Source organism: Mercenaria mercenaria, chromosome 6 (genome assembly GCF_021730395.1).
Source record: "Mercenaria mercenaria strain notata chromosome 6, MADL_Memer_1, whole genome shotgun sequence".
Taxonomy (NCBI): Eukaryota; Metazoa; Mollusca; class Bivalvia; order Venerida; family Veneridae; genus Mercenaria; species Mercenaria mercenaria.
In genome coordinates, this window is record NC_069366.1 from 82315105 (window position 1) to 82341028 (window position 25924).

Consider the following 25924-nt stretch of genomic DNA (forward strand, 5'->3'; position numbering starts at 1 on the left):
ATAGCCCCAACTGCTACACGGTTTCATACTCCGGTAACACTGTGAAATCTGTGATAATATCAAGATCAAGGCTACTCAACTATTTTTTTTTAAGTAAGTGAAACTAAATTCTAGCCACTGAAACTACAATTCTAGCAATTATTAGTCGTATATTTGATACGCTTTAGGATTCTGCAACTGGTAGGAGAACTTTTTAAAATGTGACAATAAAAAAAAAAAGATATTGTAAATAAAATAAATATAAGGCAGTTAATGAAAGGCTTACATAAAGGAATTAGGAGCTGAAAATTACATAAGAGTTTTATTATTTCAAAAGATAGCTTTTTAGGAAATCAAGAAAAACGTATAAAGAACTTATCCCTATACTCCGTATCAGTAGCCCTATCACGTGATCTGAAATAGGTAAATATTCTCACTACACTGCAGAGAGAGTGCCTTTACAATGGGTTTACAACCATGTCAGATTAATAACCACAGTTAATCTATTTCTTACCACTTGCTAATAGAAAAACAATGAGACCCTCAACCTACACAGAATCTCAGTCTTTACAACATTCTACATAAAATTTTAAAAATAGTAGTTCTTTGAATTGGAATAAAAAATTTAATGGAATTATAAAATATTGCTGATTACATAAAAGAAAGAGGAAATAAAACACGGTCTTTGAAAAAGGATTCAATTTTTATTGAAATTTATGTACACGATGCTTTTGTTTGTAAAACAGACAATAAATTCATTCTAAAAGCAAAATATTGTCGAAGTCAGAGGAAAAATGAATTACCACATGCATTATCTGCAGAGATATGTCGAAAAGAATCAAACGTTCTTGACGGACAATGCAGCTGTATTGCTGGGTAGGTGAAAAATGTATTCTTTCATTTAAAGGTGGTCAATCACATTTAAGCAAACTTTAGTGACATTTTCTACTTTTTGTATATTCTGTTAGAGATTTATTTAAGAAACAAAAATACCCATTACTTAGAGTTAGATCCCTGTTAGAAATGTATACTTTATTGATTTTCATAAAAAATTATAATTACTCCCCTTTAACATGAAAATATTTAAAATGCTTGGTATTTCTTTTTATTTCCATATAATTCCGAGTTTTACATTCGCATTGGATAGATATACCAAATATTTAACAATCTGAATCAAAAGGTGGGTTTTAAAATGCATGTAGCTTCTGAATTCCATTTTTTCCATTCTATCTTGGTTGCGCAACCAAGATAGGCAAAGGGAGGTAATAATAATTTTTCAAACTTGCATTTCTAATGAATTCAATCTATATATGTAATTGTTAATGCAATTATTTTACGAATATAATACAATATATCGGTTAGTTATACATTTTCTCAGGTAAAGTATGTTTATCACATTTATACTTATGATAAAATAACTCGATCTTGGTTGGGCAACTGCAATAGGAAAACCAATTATTAAAAATATCTCCAGTGAAAACCTAACTTGTATTAAGCCATGTTAAGCGCTAACTGAACATAAATGAGTGTAAATGATCAGATGTTAAAGTTTAAAACAAATCCGTTACTTAGCCAAAATCTGATTATCCACCTTTAAACAATTGAAACTTAATTAAATTTTTGTGTGTTATTTATTCAAGATAATACTAATTAATCTTTGCAATATGTACACGTGGTATGTATATAAACGCTCTCTGCTTACCTGTTTCTGATCACGTGATGAATTTTGTCGATATGCAGTATATGAATATCATTTAATTTCGTTATTTTTTTATACTTTGTTGTAAATTCAGTTCTTCCGGCGATTTGATGCTCTGCTTCAAAATTTTACTTGTTATTATTTTGAAGTTCAAATATGCACTTCAATCCGTAAATTGCCTCTTATTTGTAAATTTGACCCTGACAATTTCGACACTAACAGCTGAAAACTGTTTACTGCCTCCTTTGAGTTTCAGTGCTGGATCGAGTAAGATTTCAGTACGGCAATGAATTATCAAATCTATCTGGTGGTATTTCAAGAACATGTAATAAATTGAAACACCGATAATTTTCGTTTTAATAATCATTAATGTCGACTAAAATGTCTATAAGTCGTATTGGTGACAACTAGGACTATTTTCGGAACACTCTACAATAGGTAATATTATTTGAAAAAGGAAATAAGGAAATAAAAGTAAAGATTGCCTAGTTGAAACATTCCTCAAAACTGTACGTGCTGACCACTCCGGCTTGCGTGGCGCTACCAGGGAAGTGTCCCCGCCGGTGTAACATTAAATATTGACCCTGTTGAAAATTGACCCCATTGATCAAAATTTAATGTTGAAATGTTGGCGGGGTCAATTCTCTACGTTGAAAAGGGACCTTTTGATCAGAATTTAATGTTGAAATGTTGACTGGGTCAATTTTAAACATTGAAAAGGGATCCATGGGGTCTATTTTCAACGGGGTCAGTATTTAATGTTACACCGGCATAGCTCAGGAGTCTTATCATTGAAAATACCACAACTGGAGGAAAGTCCCCAGTATGTTTAATGTTAATGTTATATGTTAAATACATTTTACAACATAAAATGCAAGACATCAGCAATGACAGTTCATGTAAAATGTCTATTCTTTTTCTTTTTTTTTCAAATGAAAAAAATATATTTGTAAGCAAGTAGCTTGAAAATAGATTGCAGACAGTTTGTTTTGTAATATGATTGTAATCCCTTTGACTTTAATCCACAGGAAGGACTACAAAGAGACATTGAAAAGCAAACAAAAATGGTTGAAGAAGTTCCTAAAGAATCGAAAGGAAGTTCTAAACGAAACCTTAAGGTAGGAATATTTATAAACTGATTTGGGTATATTCTATTCAGATGTCTGGCAAACAAAACTCCGGAATTTTCCGGACAGGCAGCCGATCGTTTGCTGTCGGAACCTATCCATGTGCCGGTGTAAGGTTTATGTATCGTTCTCTTTTATGATTTTGCTTGTACCTTCTTAATGCTTAATTTGCATATTCAGTGAAAACAAACGGCGGCGCCGAAAAAATATGAATAGAAGTCTATGGGGAAAACAAACGCACGAGAAAGCCAGTAAAATCACGTTATGTCTGTTCCGATTAGTCGAAACGTGGGATTCTCCGGGATTTCAGATTCATGTTTCCATACGTAAAATATTGTCTGGTTCACATGCAAGCTATTTCTTCTGTTTTAAAACTTCTGAATTAACACAATTACAACTGATACAGGAGAGTAGTATAGGTGTCGGTTTAGGGCCACGACTGCGCATGCGCGGCGGCCAGATTGGATCTTTGACGTCATGCGCGGCGGCCATTTTGAATTCTAGTTTTAGGTTAGAGACCACCAATTGTTTTCCCATAGACTAACATTGTAACATTATGGCGTGTACGACCTTCCATACATCGAAACATGTATATCTAATTACAAGTTTTTCAAGAACTATCTTAGTTCTACCAAAATATCGGACGAAAAACATATGAATAGTGATACTTTATCTAAGTAATTTTCGTGTGAATGAGATGACCCCCTGTTTACATCATTGACATGGCGGAGAAATTCGTTTGATAAAACTTTTTTTCAATACACATAAAATGTAGCAAATTTTGTCAAAATGTATAACAAGCTACTGTAAATGCAGTAAAAAAATATCAATTTTGAAAAAATAATCACTTCCTGGGTTTGTTTACATGACTGACCAATCAGAACGCACAGACGTTACCTTATTCCCAGGTAAACACTTACCTCATTCCCATTAAGTTCCCTGTTCTTTTTTGAACTGGTGGTCTCTGACCTATAGAATGACATCATCTTTCTATTTTAAGAATAACTTTATGTCTAGCATGTATTCATTTTAGGCCGGATAGACGGACAATAAAAATGTAAACATGTCAAAGTTAATCCCTTTAAAGTCGCTACAATGTCTGGCGTGTATTTACTTAAGAGCGGATGCATTAACAATAGCCTATTCAACTGTCAAAGTTAATCCCTTTAAAGTCGCCACAAGGTCTAGCGTCTGTTGACTTATGGACGGATGCATTAACAAAGGCCTATTGATCTGTCCAAGTTAATCCATGTATTGAGTACAGGAAGGGAGGCGACATCAGGTCTGGGTCACATACGGACCGAGGTGCCTCTTTCATACCATCAATAATATGATGTTAATGAACATTTTGATAGTTTTCTAAAAATATTGCCAACATTTTCAATGACCATATGGAGTTTTAGAACCAGTAAGGTACTTTTTGAGAAGAATGCTAAAAATCATCGAAATAAAACGTTTTAGGGTCCATTTTTACATTTTGGGTATCTGACATTTTTGAAAAGCCTGTAGGGTACACTTTACCATAACCGAGGTGCCAACCGGAAATGAAGTCATTAAATTTCAGTGTCATCGTACAGGCTCGGGTCTGGTACCGTTAGAAAGATCTTTTCGAGTAGGTTCCAAAAATATGTACTATCATAGGTCTATCTCTATCTGTTTTCCAGATATTGTGGTTAAAACCGGAATCATTCATCCGGAAACACCCGGCTTCACGCCTTTATTATTAACCTAGGCATGTTGGGTATCTAACCGAAGGTCTCGACGACTACTATAAGTTAGCACACTTACACTGGAAGTGAAATCAATCATGCGTAAAATTCTCATTTTCTGCGCGTTCCTAGACTCGAACCTGGTCAAGTGAGGTATCGTTGGAATAGTCTCATCAAGAAGATTAGGAAAATGTATACTTTGATAATCGTATTTTCAAACGGGACTGAATAATGAGCCAAAATCATTCAAGCGTAAAAACCCGGCTAACTCCTTCATAATTGAACTAAAACTAGGCATGTAGGGTATCTAACCAAAGGTCTCGATAAGTACTATAAGGCAATAAACTTAAACCGGAAGTCAAATCAATAATGCGAGAAATACGCCAAAGTAAGCTTACCTGATCCTTATATTTTGATATCCAAAATGGCAGTGAATGAATTTACATGGAGAAATATAATAAATAGAACCAAAGCAACGTTCTGATTAGTCAGTATAGCTTATAGCAATGCTATGACTGGTGAGTGATATGACGCATTCTCATTGGTTAATTCTCAAAGAAAGGCCAGCTTACTTGTTAAAACGTGTCAGTCATTTGTTTGGTTCAAAGCTGTTCCAGACTGGAATACTTTTTTTTAACCGGCCAATCAGAATTAATAGGAATGGCCATTGTTACTAAAATACCCCAATGAAAAGTATATAACAGTGCCTTCATCAGACAAAATCATTCTGACCACAGAACTGAAATCATGGAAAATAGCTCGCGAGTATTCGAGAATATGATGAATTCCTTCGCTGCTGACCTAAAGGAAGTATGTCCAGTACATCACAAAGTATGGATTTATGAAGCGCATTTCAGTAAAGTGCATCTTGGGATTGCCACAAACACTTTTGTAGAATTATTAACAGTCTATATAAGAAACAGGACGAATTTAAATGTAGACTTCTCCATCATTCACACTGATGATCCATGTAGGGACATGTGGGAAAGTTTGCCTGGCGGTCATTATTTAGTAGACATAGAGTGTATATTACGCGACTTTCTGGAAGCTGAAGGGTGTCTCTATGTTAAGTACAAGGACATAGCAAAAACAAGAATAGAGTTCGATATGAATTACTCTACATGGGTATATATGCTCCGACAATATATGAGTAAATATCATCCGAAAAAAGATCTAAAGTGGCGCGAACATAAACTGGCAACCAAATTCCTGTTGCCCCTGTAACATCAGTACGGAACCTAAAGTACCCGAAAATATCCACATAGATGTACTTACTATGCTCTGTGATCATCATGCAAACAGAAATTGGTAGATAAGCATTTAAAAGCGTGTCTGACTTGAAGTTTTTGCTGATTTGTGTTACACGAAATTTGTATGAAGGACAGACTAAAGAGACAGCTTTATGAAGAATAAATGATGGATGTGTTACCATCAGATGTCTGTAGAAAAATATTTTCCGACTGTGTAGAAAGTCCCTACATACCGTTATATCACATGTTGGACTATGAGCCGTATAAAATGGCTCTTGTAAAATAGCAGCACAAAATGTTTCCCAAGGATGCATAAAACAGTGGTTAAAGCAAAAGAGCACTTTTATATCTTTTAGACACTTTGGTCGATATGATACGTTTTCATAAGATAAATTTGAATATTGAGGCGATCAGTGAAAGTGACTGGATGACTTGTATTCCTGAGAATCAGGAAATAGTGCTTTATGTAAAGATGTGATTCGAGGAGGTGGCCAAGAATTTCAATACGATTGGTTTCCAGTGCAAGAGAATGTTAATAAACATAATCTTAAGGTGTGTCCATTTTATCCCTATGTCGCTGCAGATCACTATGCTTTTGTGACCGTCTTATTTCCGACCTATCAATATCAACCTCTTGGGCTACGGGTGTCACAAGTTTTACTACGGGGAGATCTTCCCCTTTTTGTTCTTGTTTCATTGCTTCCCTTTCTTGTTCCTCTTTTAATTCGGCCATTTTTCTAAGACGAGCACCGCTACCTACTATGTAACGACCCTTTGATCAGGTCGTACGTACCCGTCTCTCAAGTCTTAAAAGTGCTGATACCATTTCTCTGGGTCCGGTTTATACGGTACCCATTGTTATTGTTTATAATCGTACACCTCTATGGAACCCATTTTGGCGTTGTGAAAGTTAAAGCACGCCAATCCTTCTTACAACGTTCGTTCTTCATCATCCGATTCTTGATCGTCATCAGCTTCTTTATTATCATCCATTGAATATTCTTCTTTGCTTTCATGATCGGGCCACAACTCAACAAAAAGGTCTTTTCTAAGTGCAATGGCTTGTCGAATAGATTTTTGACAGTCATGCCGTGCTGACTTCTTAGTTTCTTAGCCGGCTGAGTTTCTCTGTTGCTTAGTAGGATCGTTTTGTAGGTCATAAAAGCCAATTAGAAATCGGGCATAATTTTGTCTCAATCTCCTTCTTAATTGAGGCAATTCGTCAAAAGTGAGCCCTTGTTCTGTATAGTTGTTAACTTTAGCTCTAACTTGTTCTTTAATAGATTGTCTGAGAGGATCCTGAAAACGCTTATCCCAAATCTCACGACGTGATCGCTCTTTTATAATCTCAACTTTTCTACATTTACCGGGAGGTCCCTTGATCAAAGATTGTTTCTTTACAAAGCTAGTGTCATTATTCCTATTTTCTGTTTCATCAACACTATCATCATCATCATCATGGTCATCATAATCCTCCTCCTCATCTTCATCCTTGCCATCATTTTTGTCAGATAAGTATCCTTCTTTATTGAAATAGTCTTCTGGTTTATATTCATCATCTGTTCGTTTTCTCTTTTCTTTGATTGTTTGCCTCGAACATGTTATCACGTGAACGGTGTTGTTCTGGGGTGCTCGATTTTAAGTCTATTACCAAATAACCATACGGTCTTGATGTCGCTCGTTCAAACCGTTTCATAAAGATGTTACTAGACGAAGGGTAAATTCTTCTTGCGCTGTCTGTCAAAAGGATTATTAAATAGAACCAGATACTGCATATTCAAAGCGATATCCCTACAAGCTTTATCTTGAGGGAACAAATTTTGGGTGAGATATACAACAGATATGTTCCTGTGGTGACTGACCTTGGTAAAGAGATCAGCAATTCTTTGATCGCATTTAGCTTCAGTCATCAAGTCGTCAAAGACCAGCAGGTTCCTTTGATTAACATTTATATATTGGGAATCATTCAAGTAGTCTGGAATACCGTGTACAAATTCAACCCCGGGGATTTCACGCTGAAGTTCATCAAACAATGGTTGCCATTGTTCAAAACACCATATGGTACGCTGAGGCTGAGGTCTAACAAGATTTGATAATAACAGTTTTCTTGTCCATTCAGTTTTTCCACTACCACTTGGTCCTGAAACGACCATAGAAAATGGATGTTGAAACGTCGTCTCTCTTGAGATGTCCCATGTTTGTAATTGCGGTGAAAAACTGCCAGTGGCTTCGTCATTTCCGCGGACATAACGTTGATGTTATATATCTTTTATCAAAAAGACACTGCTTTATTCTGTTCTGTTAGCCATTCTTACGTTTTCTTGGGGAAGAGGAGAAGGAGGAGGAGGAGTAGAGGAGGAGGAGGAGGAGGAGTGGAGGAGGAGGAGGAGAAGTGGAGATGGAGGAAAAGGAGTGGAGGAGGAGGAGGTGGAGGGGGAGATGATTGTGGGGGAGGAGAAGGTGGAGGTGGAGGAGGAGGTAGTGGAGGAGGAGGAGTGGAGAAGGAGAAAGAGGAGTGGAGGAGGAGGAGGAGTGGAGGAGGAGGAGGAGAAGTGGAGAAGGAGGAGATGGAGGAGAATGAGTGGAGGAGGAGGTGGAGGGGGATGATTGTGGGGGAGGAGGTGGAGGTGGAGGAGGAAAAGAAATGAGTAGAAGGAGGAGGTGTTGTTGGTATATACAGTAGCTTGTAACACCTTCAGTCATAGCTCAATTGACTTATAAGACTTATATATGACTTGTGCGTGTGATCCCTGAGTGACCAATGAGAATGCGTCATATCACTCACCAGTCAGAGCATTGCTATAAGCTATACTGACTAATCAGAACGTTGCTTTGGCTCTATTTATTATGTTTCTCCATGTAAATTCATTCACTGCCATTTTGGATATCGAAGTGTAAGGATCAGGTAAGCTTACTTTGGCGTATTTCTCGCATGATTGATTTGACTTCCGGTTTAAGTTTATTGCCTTATAGTACTTATCGAGACCTTTGGTTAGATACCTACATGCCTAGTTTTAGTTCAATTATGAAGGAGTTAGCCGGGTTTTTACGCTTGAATGATTTTGGCTCATTATTCGGTCAAGTTTAGAAATACGATTATCAAAGTATACATTTTCCGAATCTTCTTGATAAGATTTTTCCAACGATACCTCACTTGACCAGGTTCGAGTCTAGGAACGCGCAGAAAATGTGAATTTTACGCATGATTGATTTCACTTCCGGATTGAGTGTGCTAACTTATAGTAGTCGTCGAGACCTTCGGTTAGATACCCAACATGCCTAGGTTATCTTTAATAATAAAGGCGTGAAGCCGGGTGTTTCCGGATGAATTATTTCGGTTTTAACCACAATATCTGGAAAACGGATAGAGATAGACCTATGATAGTACATATTTTTGGAACCTACCCAAAAATGTTTTTCTAACGGTACCAGACCCGAGCCTGTACGATGACACTGAAATTTAATGACTTCATTTCCGGTTGGCACCTCGGTTATGGTAAAGTTTACCATATAGGCTTTTCAAAAATGTCAGATACCCAAAATGTAAAAATGGACCCTAAAACGTCCTATTTTTGATGATTTTTAGCATTCTTCTCAAAAAGTACCTTACTGGTTCTAAAACTCCAAATGGTCATTGAAAATGTTGGCAATATTTTTAGAAAACTATCAAAATATTCTTTAGCATCATATTATTGATGGTATGAAAGAGGTACCTCGGTCCGTATGTGACCCAGACCTGATGTCGCCTCCCTTTCTGTACTCAATACATGGATTAACTTGGACAGATCAATAGGCCTTTGTTAATGCATCCGTCCATAAGTCAACAGACGCTAGACCTTGTGGCGACTTTAAAGGGATTAACTTTAACAGTTGAATAGGCTATTGTTAACGCATCCGCTCTTAAGTAAATACACGCCGGACATTGTGGCGACTTTAAAGGGATTAACTTTGACATGTTTACATTTTTATTGTCCGTCTATCCGGCCTAAAATAGATACATGCTAGACATAAAATTATTCTAAAAACAGAAAGATGATGTCATTCTAAAACTAGAATTCAAAATGGCCGCCGCGCATGACGTCAAAAATCCAAGATGGCCGCCGCGCAAGCGCAGTCGTGGCCCTAAACCGACGCCTATACTACTCAGGAGATTAAAGATGGGTGTTGCTCGTTTATTGTTAGAATTCTGATTTAATTGATCCGCGAAAATAATGTTTAAATTATATCTAGATACATATATTGCCGAATCGATAGAGCGAGGCAGAGAAGCAAATTGAATGTTACATATAAACACTCAACGTTTAGTTGTTGTTTTTTGTTGTTGTTTTCTCATTGTTTAAAATTTAAGGAACTATCTCTACATAAAGAAATTCATCGTATGTGTTTGTTATGGTAAAGTCTTTTCAGAGCCTTTTTGTATTGTAGCCTTGAGAAAAACTTGAATGTTTACCCGGAATGTCAGTTTGCCGAAATGTGTGACAGCACGAGAACAGTCATAGATCATTGGAAAGTCAATCTGGAGACAAATGCATCTGAATCTTGTTGGATAGCGGAAGCAGTGGTGTGGACCGATTGTGATATGAGGTATATAACATGATTAAATAATATCCGAACATTATTTCAACTGAAGTCGAACTTTGTTCACCCTTCGCTCAAATTATCGTCAGGTCCCGTTAAAATTCCTAAGTAATATATAAACATGTATTGTTGCAACGCCCGAACTACCGATAGCTAGGAAAAAATTTGCCTGTCCTGTCGAGTTCGAGTCAACAAAGTTTGACTGTGCTTAAATTGAGTGTGTCTTACACTGTTACACATCGATGGTCTTTAAAAGAAAGAACATAAAAGTATATTTGTCTAAAGCATTTAGTTTTGTTAAAGTTATCAATAGGTTGTCTCAAGGACAATATCAACTTCTGATTATATTCGAACGTACGTAAAAGTAAAAATACTATAGAGGGCCTCTGTGACCGAATGGTTAAGGTGGCTGATTTCAGGGGCCTCTGTGACCGAATGGTTAAGGTGGCTGATTTCAGGGGCCTCTGTGACCGAATGGTTAAGGTGACTGATTTCAGATCACTTGCCCCTCGCTAATGTGGTTTCAAAACCTTGCTTGGGATGTAGCTTTTTTTCATGTGAGCAAATGTCACGCCGGAAGTTCGGTGGTTCTTCCAAGATGTCCGTCCGTAATGAGACATCCTTGGGTCTTTCTAGACCATAAAAAGCTGGAAAAGTTGCCATATGAATTACATTTCGTCGGTGTGCCTTTAAACCAAAAAAAAAAAAAAAATAGAAATATTAAGTAATTTTATTAGACGCATTCCTATGGTGTTGATTGTGTCTTTCAATAAAAAAAAATATCGTTAGTCGCAAAATAGATACAGTTAAAAAGAAATTTCAAGAATGTTAAGAATAGATAAAATTTATTAATAAAAATGTTGGAAATTTTCTTTGAAATAAAAGGTGGGGTAAGGATATATCCCTATCTAGCTGTTCTTGATTTAAATGATTCGATAAATTATATTTGCTAATTTCACATCAAATTTATAAACATAATTTTACAAGTGCATTAAGTACCATTGATGGCGGAAAAAGAATTTAGGAAAAACTGTAAATTCATAGGTCTGACTTATATCTATTAACAAACGAAAGCAAAATATTAAAATATAAATCTAACGTTTATACCATTGTGTTAGTTTGTACTAATTTCTTTTATCTCGATTTTGATGAATGCTTCAAGGTTACCTGAACCGCACTTGTATCCGCTTCCTGGAGAAACCAGTACTTGTGTCATATAAGGTGTGGTTGTGACCCCAGCGTGGCTCTAACCCTTTACCCTCTGGTTGAGCGGCCGACACTTAACCACTAGACGACATCTCCCCCTTAAACTTTGTTTCGACAAGTTGTTGTGCGTGATAAAATGGTAAATGGGACAAAGCAGTTGAAAATTTATGCAATAAGAAGATACTTTAATTCATTTTAATGTACTTTCGTGAACTCCGGATTCTGCTTCGCTTGATAAAATGTTGCAGAAAGACTGCGCCCTGCACAGAATCATAACAAATATCTTTTGGTTGTCTTTGTCTCTTATAAAGGTATTAGATAATTTGCAAAATATATTTAGTCTGTTTTTGTTTTGATGATCACCATTTCAAACGACGCTTTCGCGACAGATATCAAAGTAGAATGTATATTTTTCCTCCAGTCATATACCTGACTTTCACTGTGCCAAGTTTGAACTGTCCGGGGATTTTGGAGTAAGGTGTGTACCGAAGTATCGCCGTCAGACTGTGTGGGTTTATTGTAGTGGTTCTACAAAGGAGATCAAACCTATGACCCTCACAATACCAAATGCGTGCAAAGGTTCGAATTTTTCAATGTTTTAATGACTTCAAATATAAGTAAAATGTGCGTTTTCCTAAAAATAGCATTGTATATCATGTGATCCTTTAAATCTGTGTCAACGTTAATTTTATCCATTGAAACTTGAAATAAATCAAATGACGACAAGATTTTACAATGATTTTTGAAATTCTAGAATTAGTAGAATTGTTTATATGAACTGATGTACGTGTTTTTTTCTAGAGCTCTTCTGTTGTTGCTGTATGTATCTGGCTATATGTACAATTATTGTACTGATTTTTCAATTACAGCGGCAAGGTACAGGTGTCTGGATACTGAATGAGCGATGGTTGCATCCGAAGATCTCGCTTTAATATTATAGTCAGAATTGTGGAGAATTTAGGTTCGGCTTCAGAAACAACAGCACATTGTCAAAATCAACAAAATGGAATATTGTTAAAAAGTCTTATGTTTCTTCTACAAAACTCATTTAGTGTTTTTGTGAACTCATTATTTTGCTAACACACATTACTGAACTTTATCTCGATATAACGTAAGTCGGTATAATACCCAGTCACACATACGGCGCGGATAGATACGTCTAGCCACAGATAGAAACGTAGTAATCCGTATCGATCCGTATCTGAGCCGTACCTTAAAGTAGTAGTCCGTATCAATCCGTACCAATCCGTACGGCTCAGGTACGGATCGATACGGATAACTACGTTTCTATCCGTAGCTAGACGTAGCTATCCGCGCCATATGTGTGACTGTAGTATAACGTAATAGTTTGACGGGATTTTTTCGTATTTATATACATTTTGCCTCAAAAGCAGCAAGGAATCGGCTCTTAGAGTCTCTCAAGAAGTGGCGATGACTCTTGCGCTATTTGTCTTCCTTGCATTTGTTTCTATTTTATGTATTTAAATTGTAATCTTACAAGTTCGCATCAGAATAAAAGAAACAATAGTGTTAAACTTTAAGATTATAACTCTTGTATCCATTATTAACCAACGTGGAGTAAGCAGTAGAGCAGCAACAGCTCCAGTTTTTCTGCGTGTTCCAATTTCGTAGATGCCTTTTTTGGACGTATATGTCGCCGGCATCCTATAAATCCGCCGGCAACGTAATATGCACTTTTTATTGAACATACATACCAGCAACAGCAACATATCGACATGGTCAAATGTATCCTCATACCCGTCTCAAGTTTGTGAATTACAGCAGTAATAAGGATTCGAACCAAATCTATGACTCGTGAAAATTGCCCAAAATTACGATTTTATATACATGTAGTTTAGACCGTTTTTCGTCGGAACATGATGAATTACTTACCAAAACTGATTTCAAAGTATAGCTTATACAGTCCACGACCATGAACTAAGTGGTCAAAATCTTGGCCTTCGGTCATGGTGTTAGTGTAGTACTCAGCCCCCAAACATGTTCAAATTTCCTAATGATGCAATTTGTTCTATTAATTCAACAATAATACATGCAATATATTGGCATGGTTCAGTACATCCTCAAGCCATCCTGGACATTGGGAATAACAGTAGTCAGGATTTTAGCCACTTTTCTCACACATGGAAAATGCCAAAACTTAGTAAACGATTTTAAACGAACTTGACCGTTCCTCTTCGTCACAGTATGCCTAAATTGCTTAAACTTGCTTCAAAATGTATCGTAAAATTTCCAACGATTGCCTAAATAGGCCAAAGCTTTGTTCTAATCCCGGAGCACAAAAGTAAGTTCAAATTTCGTGTTATTTGAACATATGTCACCGGCATTTTGAAAATCCATCGGCAGTGCAATATTGAATATATACTATTTAGTTAACGTCCGTGCAATAAAGGTACAGCCTCAAGCACTTATGAACTTGTGAATTACAGCAGTAACAACACTTGAAAAGGGGCCAAAATTACGATTTTGAAAGGATTTGACCGTTCTTCATCGGCACATTATGCAATATTTATTAAAGGTAAAGGTAAAAAGGTAAGTTTTATTCACCGTCGCTTGGAGAAACAATTAACATAAGCTCTATAGAGCTTTTCAGCGACCTATATTAAGAACAGTTAAAACCAATTATACCTCACCCCCAGCAATTTGCTAGTACCCATTCACAGCTGGGTCGACTGAGGCAATCGTGATAAAGTGCCTTGCCCAAGGACACACCGCAATGGGAGTAGCCAGGATTCGAACCAGGGGCCTTCACCTCCGTAGGAAGCGTCTTAGCTTCATAGTCTATCTAACACAGTCTTAAACGATGACAAAAGCGAACCAAATCTTGGCTCGAAGTCAGAACACGGATTTGTTTAAGCGCCAAAAACATGTTCAAACTAAAAGATGCTTTTGTAGAAAAGCGCATGTCTCCCCCAATGCATAGTAGTAATAGGCAAAAGTCCGAGAGACACCGATGGTTGGCTGCAATAGGGATCATCTACTCGGCATTTCCCATGCCGTGAATTCCCAGTCAAAATTACCACTTTAGATTTTCGCAATAGAGAACTGTGGCAAGTCTATATCTGCATGTAGTTTTCGTGTGGCTATCGGTGTGTAACATTAACGTATTCTCATTGACCGTTAATTATAGACTATAGCATTTATTTTTATTCATCGGTATTTAACAAGTTAGAAGAGTTAAAGACCCACCAATACCCAGTGGTCTACTTTTTCCTCCCACATGAACTTTGTGCAAATCTGGTAATACTGGTATCATACAACTATTTTACAAGATGACAGGTGGACAAGCTCAGTCCGGTTTTCATAACTTCATCTGCAAACTTACTCAGTCATTCTCTTCTCAGTATAGATTTTTAAAAAAATAGAATAATAACTATCTTACACTGTATATAGAAACAAAGTGTGATCTAAACTCACCTTAATACATGAAGTGCCGTGAATTGAATAATATATTTAGTAATACATTGTCTTAGCCTTATATCTGTTACTGTCAAACTGTAATTAGACACTTGTCATTTCTCATTTCTCCATACAAAAATGTATGATTACAATTATGGAACAATCTGACTGAAGTACTTGATCTTCTAAACGAAGATCCGAGAATGACCCATTCTTAATCGTCTTCTGTATATTTTTGATTTCCAGAATTGCTATTTTTATTTTCGCAATTCTATTTTTTTTTATTTTAACCAATCAGCCGACTTGTTTGAATGTCAAAGATTAAGAAAAATGTGTAGGCTGTCAGGGACTCGAATCCGTGACCAGTCTCTTATAGAGCAAGTGCTCTACCGACAGAGCTAACCGGCTGACACTTTACGTCATAAAAAATGTAACTATCAAAAACCCAGTCAAAATATAGATTTTTATTCTCACAAAATGTTGTAAGTAAGTAAAAATGTGTAGGCTGTCAGGGACTCGAATCCGGGACCAGTCGCTTACAAAATTTTTATTCTTACAAAATGTTGTAAGTAAGCCTTCTGCCTGGCTAACGGAATGGTCGTCAGAACGAGGCTATCAATAGCACGTCTTCAGATCCTAAGTATAGCGTAACAGGAGATGTACTTTAGTCAGACAGCATTATGGAAATACAAAATGTTACAGTTAGTGGTGTGTCTTTAAGGTAACTTGACAATAGCCACTACTGACCTTGACATTTTAAAGGGATAAGTACAAATATATATAACTCTCAAAGTTAGAATTGAAGCTCAAACAAGAGATGGCACTATTAGTGACAAACGCCCCCAGAGGTTTGTCCAAGAATGCTACAGTTCGATGCGCAAAATATGCCAGAATAGTTAAGGTATGACTAATTTTCCGACAAGAGAAATAATTTCTCCGAAGGTAACCTTGACCTTAGAGCTAGGGTCTGGGTCTTGAACATGACACACTAACTCATCATAGGGAAAATTGTGACAAATAATGTTTGATGATGACAGAGTTATTGACTGGACAAGAAACATAAATTTTAGCTTTTTAATCTAAGTTTGACTTTGACTTTGAAACTAGAGAGTTTGGACTGGCGTCTGACACGTCATTTTAATATAGGGAACGTTTATGCCATGTAATTTTAAAATGTCTTCATCGACGGAATAGGTATGGAACTGACAAGAAACACTTCATGCAAACCGTTAACCTCTAAATGTGACATCGATCGTGGAGCTAGTGGTCTGGTTGTTATGCACGACACGTTTTCTCGTTTTCGGGGAATATTTCTGCTAATTAATTTCGAAATTTCTTGATTATTGACAGAGTTACGAACCGGGTATGAAACAGACCCTTTTAACCTTTCACTTGACCTCTAAGTGTAAACTTGATCTTGGAGCTAGGGGTCTGGGTCTTGCGTGTAATCATTTTGTGGGGTGGAATCTATGTGAGTTTTTTTTTCATGTTTATTCTTTGTGTGTGTTTGTGTGTGCGTGTTTTTTTTTCTTTTCGTTTTCATTTTCATTCCAATATTTTTGTTTCTTTCTTTGATAGTTTGTATTTGTATGGTTGCCTTTATATAAAACAACAGTATGTTTATTATTTGCATGGCTTAAATGCATGCATTTAGTCAATATCATATTTGATATAATGGTAAACTTTTCTGATCTGCCATGTCGGCTTATGATACTTCTCTGTTGTGTTGTCACATAGTTCATGAAGGAATCTAAATGTTTAGTAATACGAGAAAAAAAAATAATGTCGATGGTGAGTTTCGAACCCACACGGTAAAAGATCTGTTTAACATGGACTGTATGCTTTACCACTGAGCTAATTGCAATTGGTACAAAATCTTAAAATATTTAGATTGTAACATGATTAATGACAGAGTTACGAATCGGATATGAAACAGACCGTTTTAACCTTTCACTTGATTTCTAAGTGTAAACTTGATCTTGGAGCTAGGGGTCTGGGTCTTGCGCGTAACACATTGTCTCCTTATGGTAAACACTTATGCCAAGTTGTTTCAAAACCCCCTCATGGACAACCGAGTTATATATCGGACACGTAAAGATCTATTATGATATGACTTCTTAAATATGACACTGACCTTGGAGCAAGGGATCTGGGTCTTGCGCGTGACACATTGTCTGATTATAGTTACCATTTACGCCAAGATATTTCAAAATCCCTCTATGGATAGCAGAAATATGGATCGGACACAAAAATAACCCTGTTAACACCTTGACCTTGGAGCTAGGGTTCTCATTTTCAAGTGATAAACATTTATGCTAAGTACTTTTAAAACCTCTTGATGAATGGCATGGTTACGATCCGGACACAAAACAGACTGTTTGACTCCTAAGTGTGACCTTGACCTTGTAGAAAGGGGTCTGAGTGTTACACATTAAACGTCGTCTCATTAAGGTTAATATATTTATGCCAAACTATTTCAAAATTTCCTTCATGGATGACAGAATTACAGCCCGGACAAGAATTTACAAAGTTACGGTCGGCATTAAAATCAAAGAACATACTGTAGTGTTTACAAATAAAAAGTTATTTGCTGAAACATATTTAAATGATGTAAGGATGTTATCATTAAATAAAATCCTAAAATTATTTTTTTTCTTGAAATAGATATTGATATATACTTAATCACTTAATAACAACATAATATATTAGGCCCTAACAAAATCTGAAAAATCCCTCAGAAGCAACGACGACAAAACAAATAGTAAATATTGCAGACCCGATTTGACTTATAGTTGGTTTAATTTGTACGCTAGTCAGCAGTGTACATGTATTTAGATAATTTACAACCATGCTTTGCACGAAATGAATTTGCAACCATACTTTGCACGGAATGTCATGGATCAGAGGGATAGACTGGCTATATTCATCACTAAAACCCGGCAAACTGTATGAAATCTAAAGTGGTAGGATATTCATGGCATGAACCATCCCAAGAAGTTTCAACATACTGGGCCTAGTGGTTCTCAAGTTATGGGTTGGAAACGGTTTTCCATGTTCTGGCCCCTGTGACCTTGACCTTTGATGGAGTGACACCAAAATCATTAGGGCTCAACTACTCTGCATGTCCAGTCATTCTATGAAGTTTCAACATTCTGGGCCAAGTGGTTCTCAAGTTATTATTCGGAGTTTTCACTGTTCATGCCCTGTGACAATGACCTTTGCTCAAGTGGCCCCAAAATCAATAGGGGTCATCCACTCTGTAAGTCCTATCACCCTATGAAGTTTGAAGGTTCTGGGTCAAATGGTTTTCAAGTTATTGATCAGAAACGATTTTCCAATTTCTGGCCCTTGTGACCTTGAAGTTTGATCAAGTGGCCCATAAATAAATAGGGCTCATCTACTCTACATTTCCAATCACCCTATGAAGTTTGAAGGATCTGGGTCAAATGGTTCTCAAGTTATTGATCTGAAACGGTTTTCCAATTTCTGGAAATATCTACTTTGCAAAACTTATCACTAAAGTTTGAAGGTTCTAGGTCAAATGGTTTTCCAGTAATTGATCGAAAAAGAAGTGTAACGGGCAGATGGTCCATGTAACCTTGACCTTTAACGGAGTGACCCCAAAAACAATAGGGGTCATCTACTCTGTGAGTCCTATCACCCTATTAAGTTTGAAGGTTCTGGGTCAAATGGTTCGGAAATGGATTTCCATGTTCTGGCCCCTGTGACTTTGACCTTTAATAGAGTGACCCTACAATAATTAGGGGTCATCTAATCTTCAAGTCCAGTCATCCTATGAAGTTTCAACATTCTGGGTAAAGTGGTTCACAGTTATTGATCGGAAATAGTTTTCCATGTTCAGGCCCCTGTGACCTTGACCTTTAACAGAGTGACCCCAAAATCAATAGGGGTCATCTTCTCTGCGTTTCAACATTCTGGGTTAAGTGGTTCTAAAGTTATTAATCGGAAACATGCCCCTGTGACCTTGACCTTTAACAGAGTGACCCCAAAAATAATAGGGGTTGTCTACTCTATAAGCCCTACCACCCTATGAAGTTTGAAGGTTCTAGGTCAAATGGTTCTCTAGTTATTAATCAGAAATGAAGTGTGACGAACAGACTGCCTGACGGACGGACAGGGTAAAAACAATAAGTCTCCCCCAGTGGGGTGGGAGATATAATTTCCTTACTAGCCCTTGTATGGACGTATGCCACCCGCATATTGCAAGTCTGTCGGCATTACAATATGTACCATTTTAAATAGGACCCCGTATATAATACTGAAGTTTTTTCAAAGCATCTATAAACGTTATGAATTACAGCAGTAACAAGGATTGTGGTAATAGTATTGTTACTGTTGGCAGTTATTGCAGTAAAAGCATTATACTGATGTTACTGCTGTACTTTCCGAAAGTCCTAGCAATAATACTGTTGTTAGTGATACAGCTTTCCTAATTCCTGCTGATAGTCGGTATAACTTGCATTAAGAGACCACCCAAGGGAAGGACAGAAATGGTCTCTTAACACAAGTGGTCTCTTAATACATAATTTTTTCTTTAAGAACATAATTATAGGGAAACTGAAAAAGTGGTATTTTATTGCAAGTGGTCTCTTAATAGATGTGGTCTGTATAACAGAGTTTGATAACCACCTCTGAAGTTACTATGCGACTTTATCATTAATTGCTTATACGTTATACATGTATATGATTTTCGCATGAAAGAATGGTCATAAATCATTTGAGTATAATGAAAAAGCCATAGACCAAAGTTATTGTTTATTCCCTAGTTCACTAGAGGAGTGGGGGTGGGGGAGGGCATAGTGTATATTTTTTAAACTTTAGCAGCAGCAGCTGTCAAGTTCAGTTGAATCATTTAAAGAAATTTTAGAAATGTTCAGGTTAAAGTCTGAGTAGCTAAGTTTACAGAATATTCATCAAACAGTTCATGGCACCAAGTTGCTCACAGTGTTCGGTATTTTTTACATTTTAGCAAGTATGCGACTATAATTGTGTAATAGTTTTAAAATCCCACACACTTATAAATATATAAGTAAACACAGTATGAATATGTAATGCCACAAAAAATCTGGAAGTTATTTCAGCAAATAAGCCGCACCATGAGAAAACCAACATGCGAAAAGCATGGATCCAGACCAGCCTGTGCATCCACGCAGTCTGGTCAGGATCCATACTGTTCGCTAACGGTTTCTCTAATTGCAATAGGGTTTGAAAGCGAAAAGTATGGATCCTGACCAGACTGTACTGGTCTAGATCCGTGCTGGTCGCAAATGCACTATGTTGGTTTTCTCGCGGTGTGGCTCAAATGGCTGTTACTAGCTAAGACATTGTAGCTCTAAAGATATCGTTAGTTAATGTATTCATCAGTATTTATATTTGATGAGGATTTCCTAGATTCAAATCAATATCAAATGATAAAGTAGTTTAGCGATAGATGACCATTACCATATCTTTAACAGTTTCACCTACAGATGTAATACTAAGATAAAAGAAACACAATCAAGTTTTTAAATAATTTTAATAACTTTTCACAATGTATCAAAACACATAAAATTAGAAAAAAAAAACAATTGAGCCGTGCCATGAGAAAACCAACATAGTGGGTGTGCGACCAGCATGGATCCAGACCAGCCTGCGCATCCACGCAGTCTGGTCAGGCTCCATGCTGTTTGCTTTTAAAGCCTATTGGAATTGGAGAAACTGTTAGCGAACAACATGGAGCCTGACCAGACTGCGCGGATGCGCAGGCTGGTCTGGATCCATGCTGGTCACAAAGCCACTATGTTGGTTTTCTCACGGCACGGCTCAATTATACAAAAATACTACATAATCATTGCATTATACCTGGTAAATAAAATGTTCAACTAAAATCAATAAAAAAGTATAGCTTACAAAAATAAATAAAACATTTCTCAACAATCTACCATAAATCACATAACAATATCTAAATACATTGAAATGAACTTAATATATCTATAAAACATCAAGTTTTCAAATGGAAAACAAGTGAACGAAGTAATGCCATGCAATACAAAAAGTGTCCTACTGGAAGGTGACTTATTTTCTCTTCTGCAGTATAACATAATGATCTGATATCTGTCAATGATATATACATTTTGTATACGATACTCCTCTATATTTACGATATGTTACCTTTGAGCTAAGGGTCCAGGTTTTGGTCATGACATGTCCTCTCATCAAGAAGAACATTTATGCCATCTTATATTTAAATCTTGTACTGGATGACAAAGTTATTGACTGGACTAGAAAAAATCCCTATTGACCTTTGACATCCAAGTGTGACCTTGTCCTTGGAGTTCGGGGTCTGCAGACAAGTGATACTGTAATCTTTTAACGGCTGGCAGAGTTCTGAACCAGATACAAAACAGACCCTGTTCATACCATGTAAACTGTCGACTGTGACTTTGACCTTTAAGCTAGGTGCTGAAAATTGTACATGAAACATTGTCTTATCATATGTGGGGTACATTTATGCAAAGTTTTACCTTCATGGATTATTGAGTTACAGACCAGAACGGAAAAAGGTCCTGTTGACCTTCACGTGTGATCTTGACCTTTGAGCTAGGTGTCCAGGTATTGTTCAATCAGGGGGAACATTTGTGATATAAAAATCCCCTGATGAATGACAGAGTTATGGACTGGACACGAAATTGTGGACTGGTTGATGGAATGACGGATGAACAAAAAAGCGCAATCCTATATTCTCCTAAACTGGTTTTCAAACAGTAGGGGACTAATAACTATATAACACATTTTACTATGTGGACTTAAAATAGGAAAACATATATAATCTAAAGGGGCATGTCCATAGATGTACATCACAATGCCTAAAATAATAAAACCCATAAAGCAACGTTAGTGGAATATCAAAGATCATAAACCAACATAGTACAGCTTAATTCCTTTTATGTACATAAAACATTATAGCGAGAATTACATGATAAAACAATTTTTCTACATTCTTTTATAGACTAGGTGTTTTAATAAAGAAACACTTTCTGACACTCACGCTGAAACATGTGTTTGTTATTCTAACTACATGTCCTGTGAAATGGGAGATAAATTTAAAAGGATTTCCACAAAATTATATTCCAATAAATAACTAAAAGTTTCATCCATTGAATCTTTTAAATTTAAAATCAATATTTTTCTAGTTACATTTACAGAAACTTAATATCTCAGATAAATGAGCTGCGTCATGAGAAAACCAACATAGTGCGTTTGCAACCAGCATGGATCCAGACCAGCCTGCGCATCCGCGCAGTCAGGTCAGGATCCATGCTGTTCGCTTCAAAGCCCATTACAATCAGAGATACAATTAGCAAACAGCATGGATCCTGACCAGACTGCGCGGATGGGCAGGCTGGTCTGGATCCATGCTGGTCGCAAAGCCAATATGTTGGTTTTCTCATGGTGCAGCTCAAATATGAAACACTTGCAAACTTGCATTCTCAAACACAACACAACATATAAATTAAATATGTAGTTATTCAGTTAAGGTAATGTAGGATAGGGTAAGATACAAAATACACTTATCAAAAGGCTTTCCAGTCAATAGTCAAAACTATTTACCCAAAGCACCGAGCACAAAAAGTTTTGACTATTAACCAGTAGTTTTGTTACATACATTCAGAAAAAGAATTTTGTAGATTTTTTATTAAGTTTTGAGTTCAGTCACACAAACATGCACTAAATATAGACCAGTCACATAGCATATACTAAGGACTGTCCTTTTATACAGGAGTCATGTAATACTGCGAACTTGTTAACTGCATTTATTCCAAGACTTTAAACACATCCAATACTATTAAAGTCTATTGCACCAGTCCTATATTATTACAAAATAACAAGAAATTGACAGAGGAAAGTCATAATATATTACTATATTACAGAAAGGTAACATTATACAAAATGTACATATTGAATAGATTGCCAGTCAACAGTCAAAACTACTGCCTCTCAGACCTTGAAACACATAAAATAGTTTCGACAATTAAACTGCAAGCTATTCTTTAAGAGTTTTATTACATGACATCACAAAAAAAAAATTCATACATTTTTTCTTCAAGTTTTGACTCAATCCCAGCAATCATGTGTTGAATATAACTGGTCATATAGGACCAACTCTGGAGTGGTGATAATATATATACCCAAAATTTAGTGATATGTTTGATATGTGGTCACTATGATATTGTGCAAAACTACGAAATTCTTGCTGACAAAAATAAGCTTAACAACAATACCAAAACTTTGTATAAAGTTACATAAAATTGCATTTTGTCAAAACATTTGTTTACATGACACTTAGAAATAAGACTATTCGCCAATACATCTCAAGTACATTATGTAATTACAAGATATTAATGATTTCATTGCTAAAAGTAAACAGTATAGTCTGTCAGCTGAAGATCAGAGGTGTTTAAAATAAATATTCTTTAGTATACACTGGTACTTTGCTTTTATGACCACTTGAATAGACATACATTGTAATTAGGTAATGCTCATTTTTCGAAGGTAGGTCTGGTGTAATCTCTAGTGGAAGAAATTACTGAGTACAAAGTATAATTATGTATCCATTTCATTTAACATAGCTAGGTTAATCAGAAAAGCACACTATCTCCTCTATTTCAAAAATAAAAATATTGTAGAAGTGTGCTTTAATTGATTTAAACATGACAAAAAGAGGTTAAATATTCGGCATAATAATTTAATGAGGCGGGAGGCATAGCATGAGTGAGTCATTCTGTGCTGAATACAATAAATAAAGTGTTTATACCAATTAATATACACTTCTGCTATATAATTGAGCCGTGCCATGGGAAAACCAACATAGTGGGTTTGCGACCAGCATGGATCCAGACCAGCCTGCGCATCCGCGCAGTCTGGTCAGGCTCCATGCTGTTCGCTTTTAAAGCCTATTGGAATTGGAGAAACTGTTAGCGAACAGCATGGAGCCTGACCAGACTGCGCAGATGCGCAGGCTGGTCTGGATCCATGCTGGTCGCAAACCCACTATGTTGGTTTTCCCATGGCATGGCTCATATAACTTCAATTTAACATGCCTTATATGTTTAAAAAAGTATATTAACTATGAGAGCACTTTTTCTTGGCTCTATATAAAGTTCAACATGGTGTTACTGAATACTGATATTCTTCAGTCAGTATTAATAGATATGTAACATCTCTAAATTAGTCAAAATTTTCTCACACCAACGTTTTTTTTTCTGAATAATGTCTACCAAAACTAAAGTAAACTTCATCTGCTCATCTTCATAACATGCTTGCACACCATGAAAATCACCATAGTATCTGAATCCATGGCAAAAAGTGTACAAAATGAAATAAAAAACTACAATAAGAGCCATAACTCTGCTGAAATTTATCTGACCAGAACCAATGTAAAATTGGACCTACTACATAGATTCTTGCACTGCAGAAACTTAACATCTGCAAGTATGAAGAAAAAGAGACAATACATTTTCCTGATGGACAAATGAAAGAATATCACCATTATAAGCATAATGTGTTTGTCAGGCATAAAGAAATGAACTCAATCTAAGATAAATGGCTTAATACGTTTAGACAAAAAAGAAAATCAGAACAGGGGTGTGGAATTCCTATGTCCGACTTGTCCGACTCGGGACTTTTTGACTGCGGACAAGTGAGTTTTCACATTCCGTTTGTCTGCGGACAAGCACAAATTTTCTGGTTTGAAATGAAAAGAAGAAAGAATAATTTAGGAACGCTGAACAGTACTTCAAGTTTATGGAGTTTATAAAAGAATTTGATGTACGAAACGGATGTTTCACCCGCCAAGGGCCTCTCAATTTCTCCAGTTTTGGGAAAACCATACTGTGTCTAAATTTAGCTGCTCTTTCTCTGCGTTCTGATTGATTCCCTGTCATGATCTCGCGTGATTTTTGCACACGGTAACTTGTTGAATAGAAACCGGAAATGTAAACAATTATCACAATGTTTTGGACAAATTTGTTCATCGGTTACAACTTCGTCTGCCAACAAAAATTGAACTAAATAGTCAAAGCACAAATAGCCCGCTAGTATGAGTCAGGAAGTTTCATGTTTGTTTTTTAACAGTCAGAAAGTGTCATGCTTTCTCACATGGGTTCACATGGCATGATGAGCAGTTTTTAGGTATTTCTTTTGAATGTGCGACGGCCTTGCGGACAAACACAAGCTGAAGTGTCGAAAGCTTATTTTTTGAAACAGCTACAGTATTACACTTTGTTATGTTCGGTTTTGTTACTTCTGGTAGATTATTGTCCATAATAAAGAATAATTTGCATGCTAAAATCTGGATAAGTTTTGACTGCGGACAAGTAGATTTTTAAGTCTCATTTGTCCGTGGACAAGTGAAAAATATTGGGATTTCCAAACCCCTGCAGAAATTTAATCAGAAATTTTCTAAGCATATGAGCACAAACATTTTTGCTGAATTTCTGCTATTATAATAAAGTTGATAATTGAATTTCTGCTGTTATAATGGTGTGGATAATTGGTGGCATTGGATGTCTATCCAGAGAAAGTAGTCTATGATTAGAACCATTCAGGTTTAATGGCTGGTTCATATGATCATAATAGCGTGCTGTTCTCACGTGCACCAAAAATTTAAAACCGGAGAAATATTTTGCAGAAAATTGTATATTTATACATCTTGTAAGGACGATAAAAGACAGTGAAAGGTTTTATCAAACGCATAAAATAAAACATTATTGATTGTTAGAGTGCAGGTGAGCAGCTGCGTTCATTCTGGCCAGGAAATTGACTTTTTGTGAGTGGCGAGGCGGTGACGATGTAAAAATCTCCCTCGTATTTTTGTGGACAATTGTAATAAACAGTGATTGTGACTACTTTTTCTACAAATACTCTGTTTTTATAGTGACATTACAGTAATTATTTATT

The 25924-nt window shown here is 36.4% G+C and overlaps 1 protein-coding gene across 1 annotated transcript in view; it reads left to right on the top strand.

The window, feature by feature from the left end:
- LOC123549902 (uncharacterized) overlaps positions 1-12709 on the top strand; it is a 30424-nt gene extending 17715 nt beyond the window's left edge. The window contains exons 3-6 of the mRNA XM_045338350.2: positions 2707-2796; positions 10190-10348; positions 11970-12127; positions 12418-12709. Of these exons, the coding sequence (XP_045194285.2) occupies positions 2707-2796; positions 10190-10348; positions 11970-12127; positions 12418-12449 (439 nt within the window). The 3' untranslated portion in view covers positions 12450-12709. The remainder of the gene's footprint in view (positions 1-2706; positions 2797-10189; positions 10349-11969; positions 12128-12417) is intronic.
- The last annotated feature ends 13215 nt before the right edge of the window (positions 12710-25924 follow it).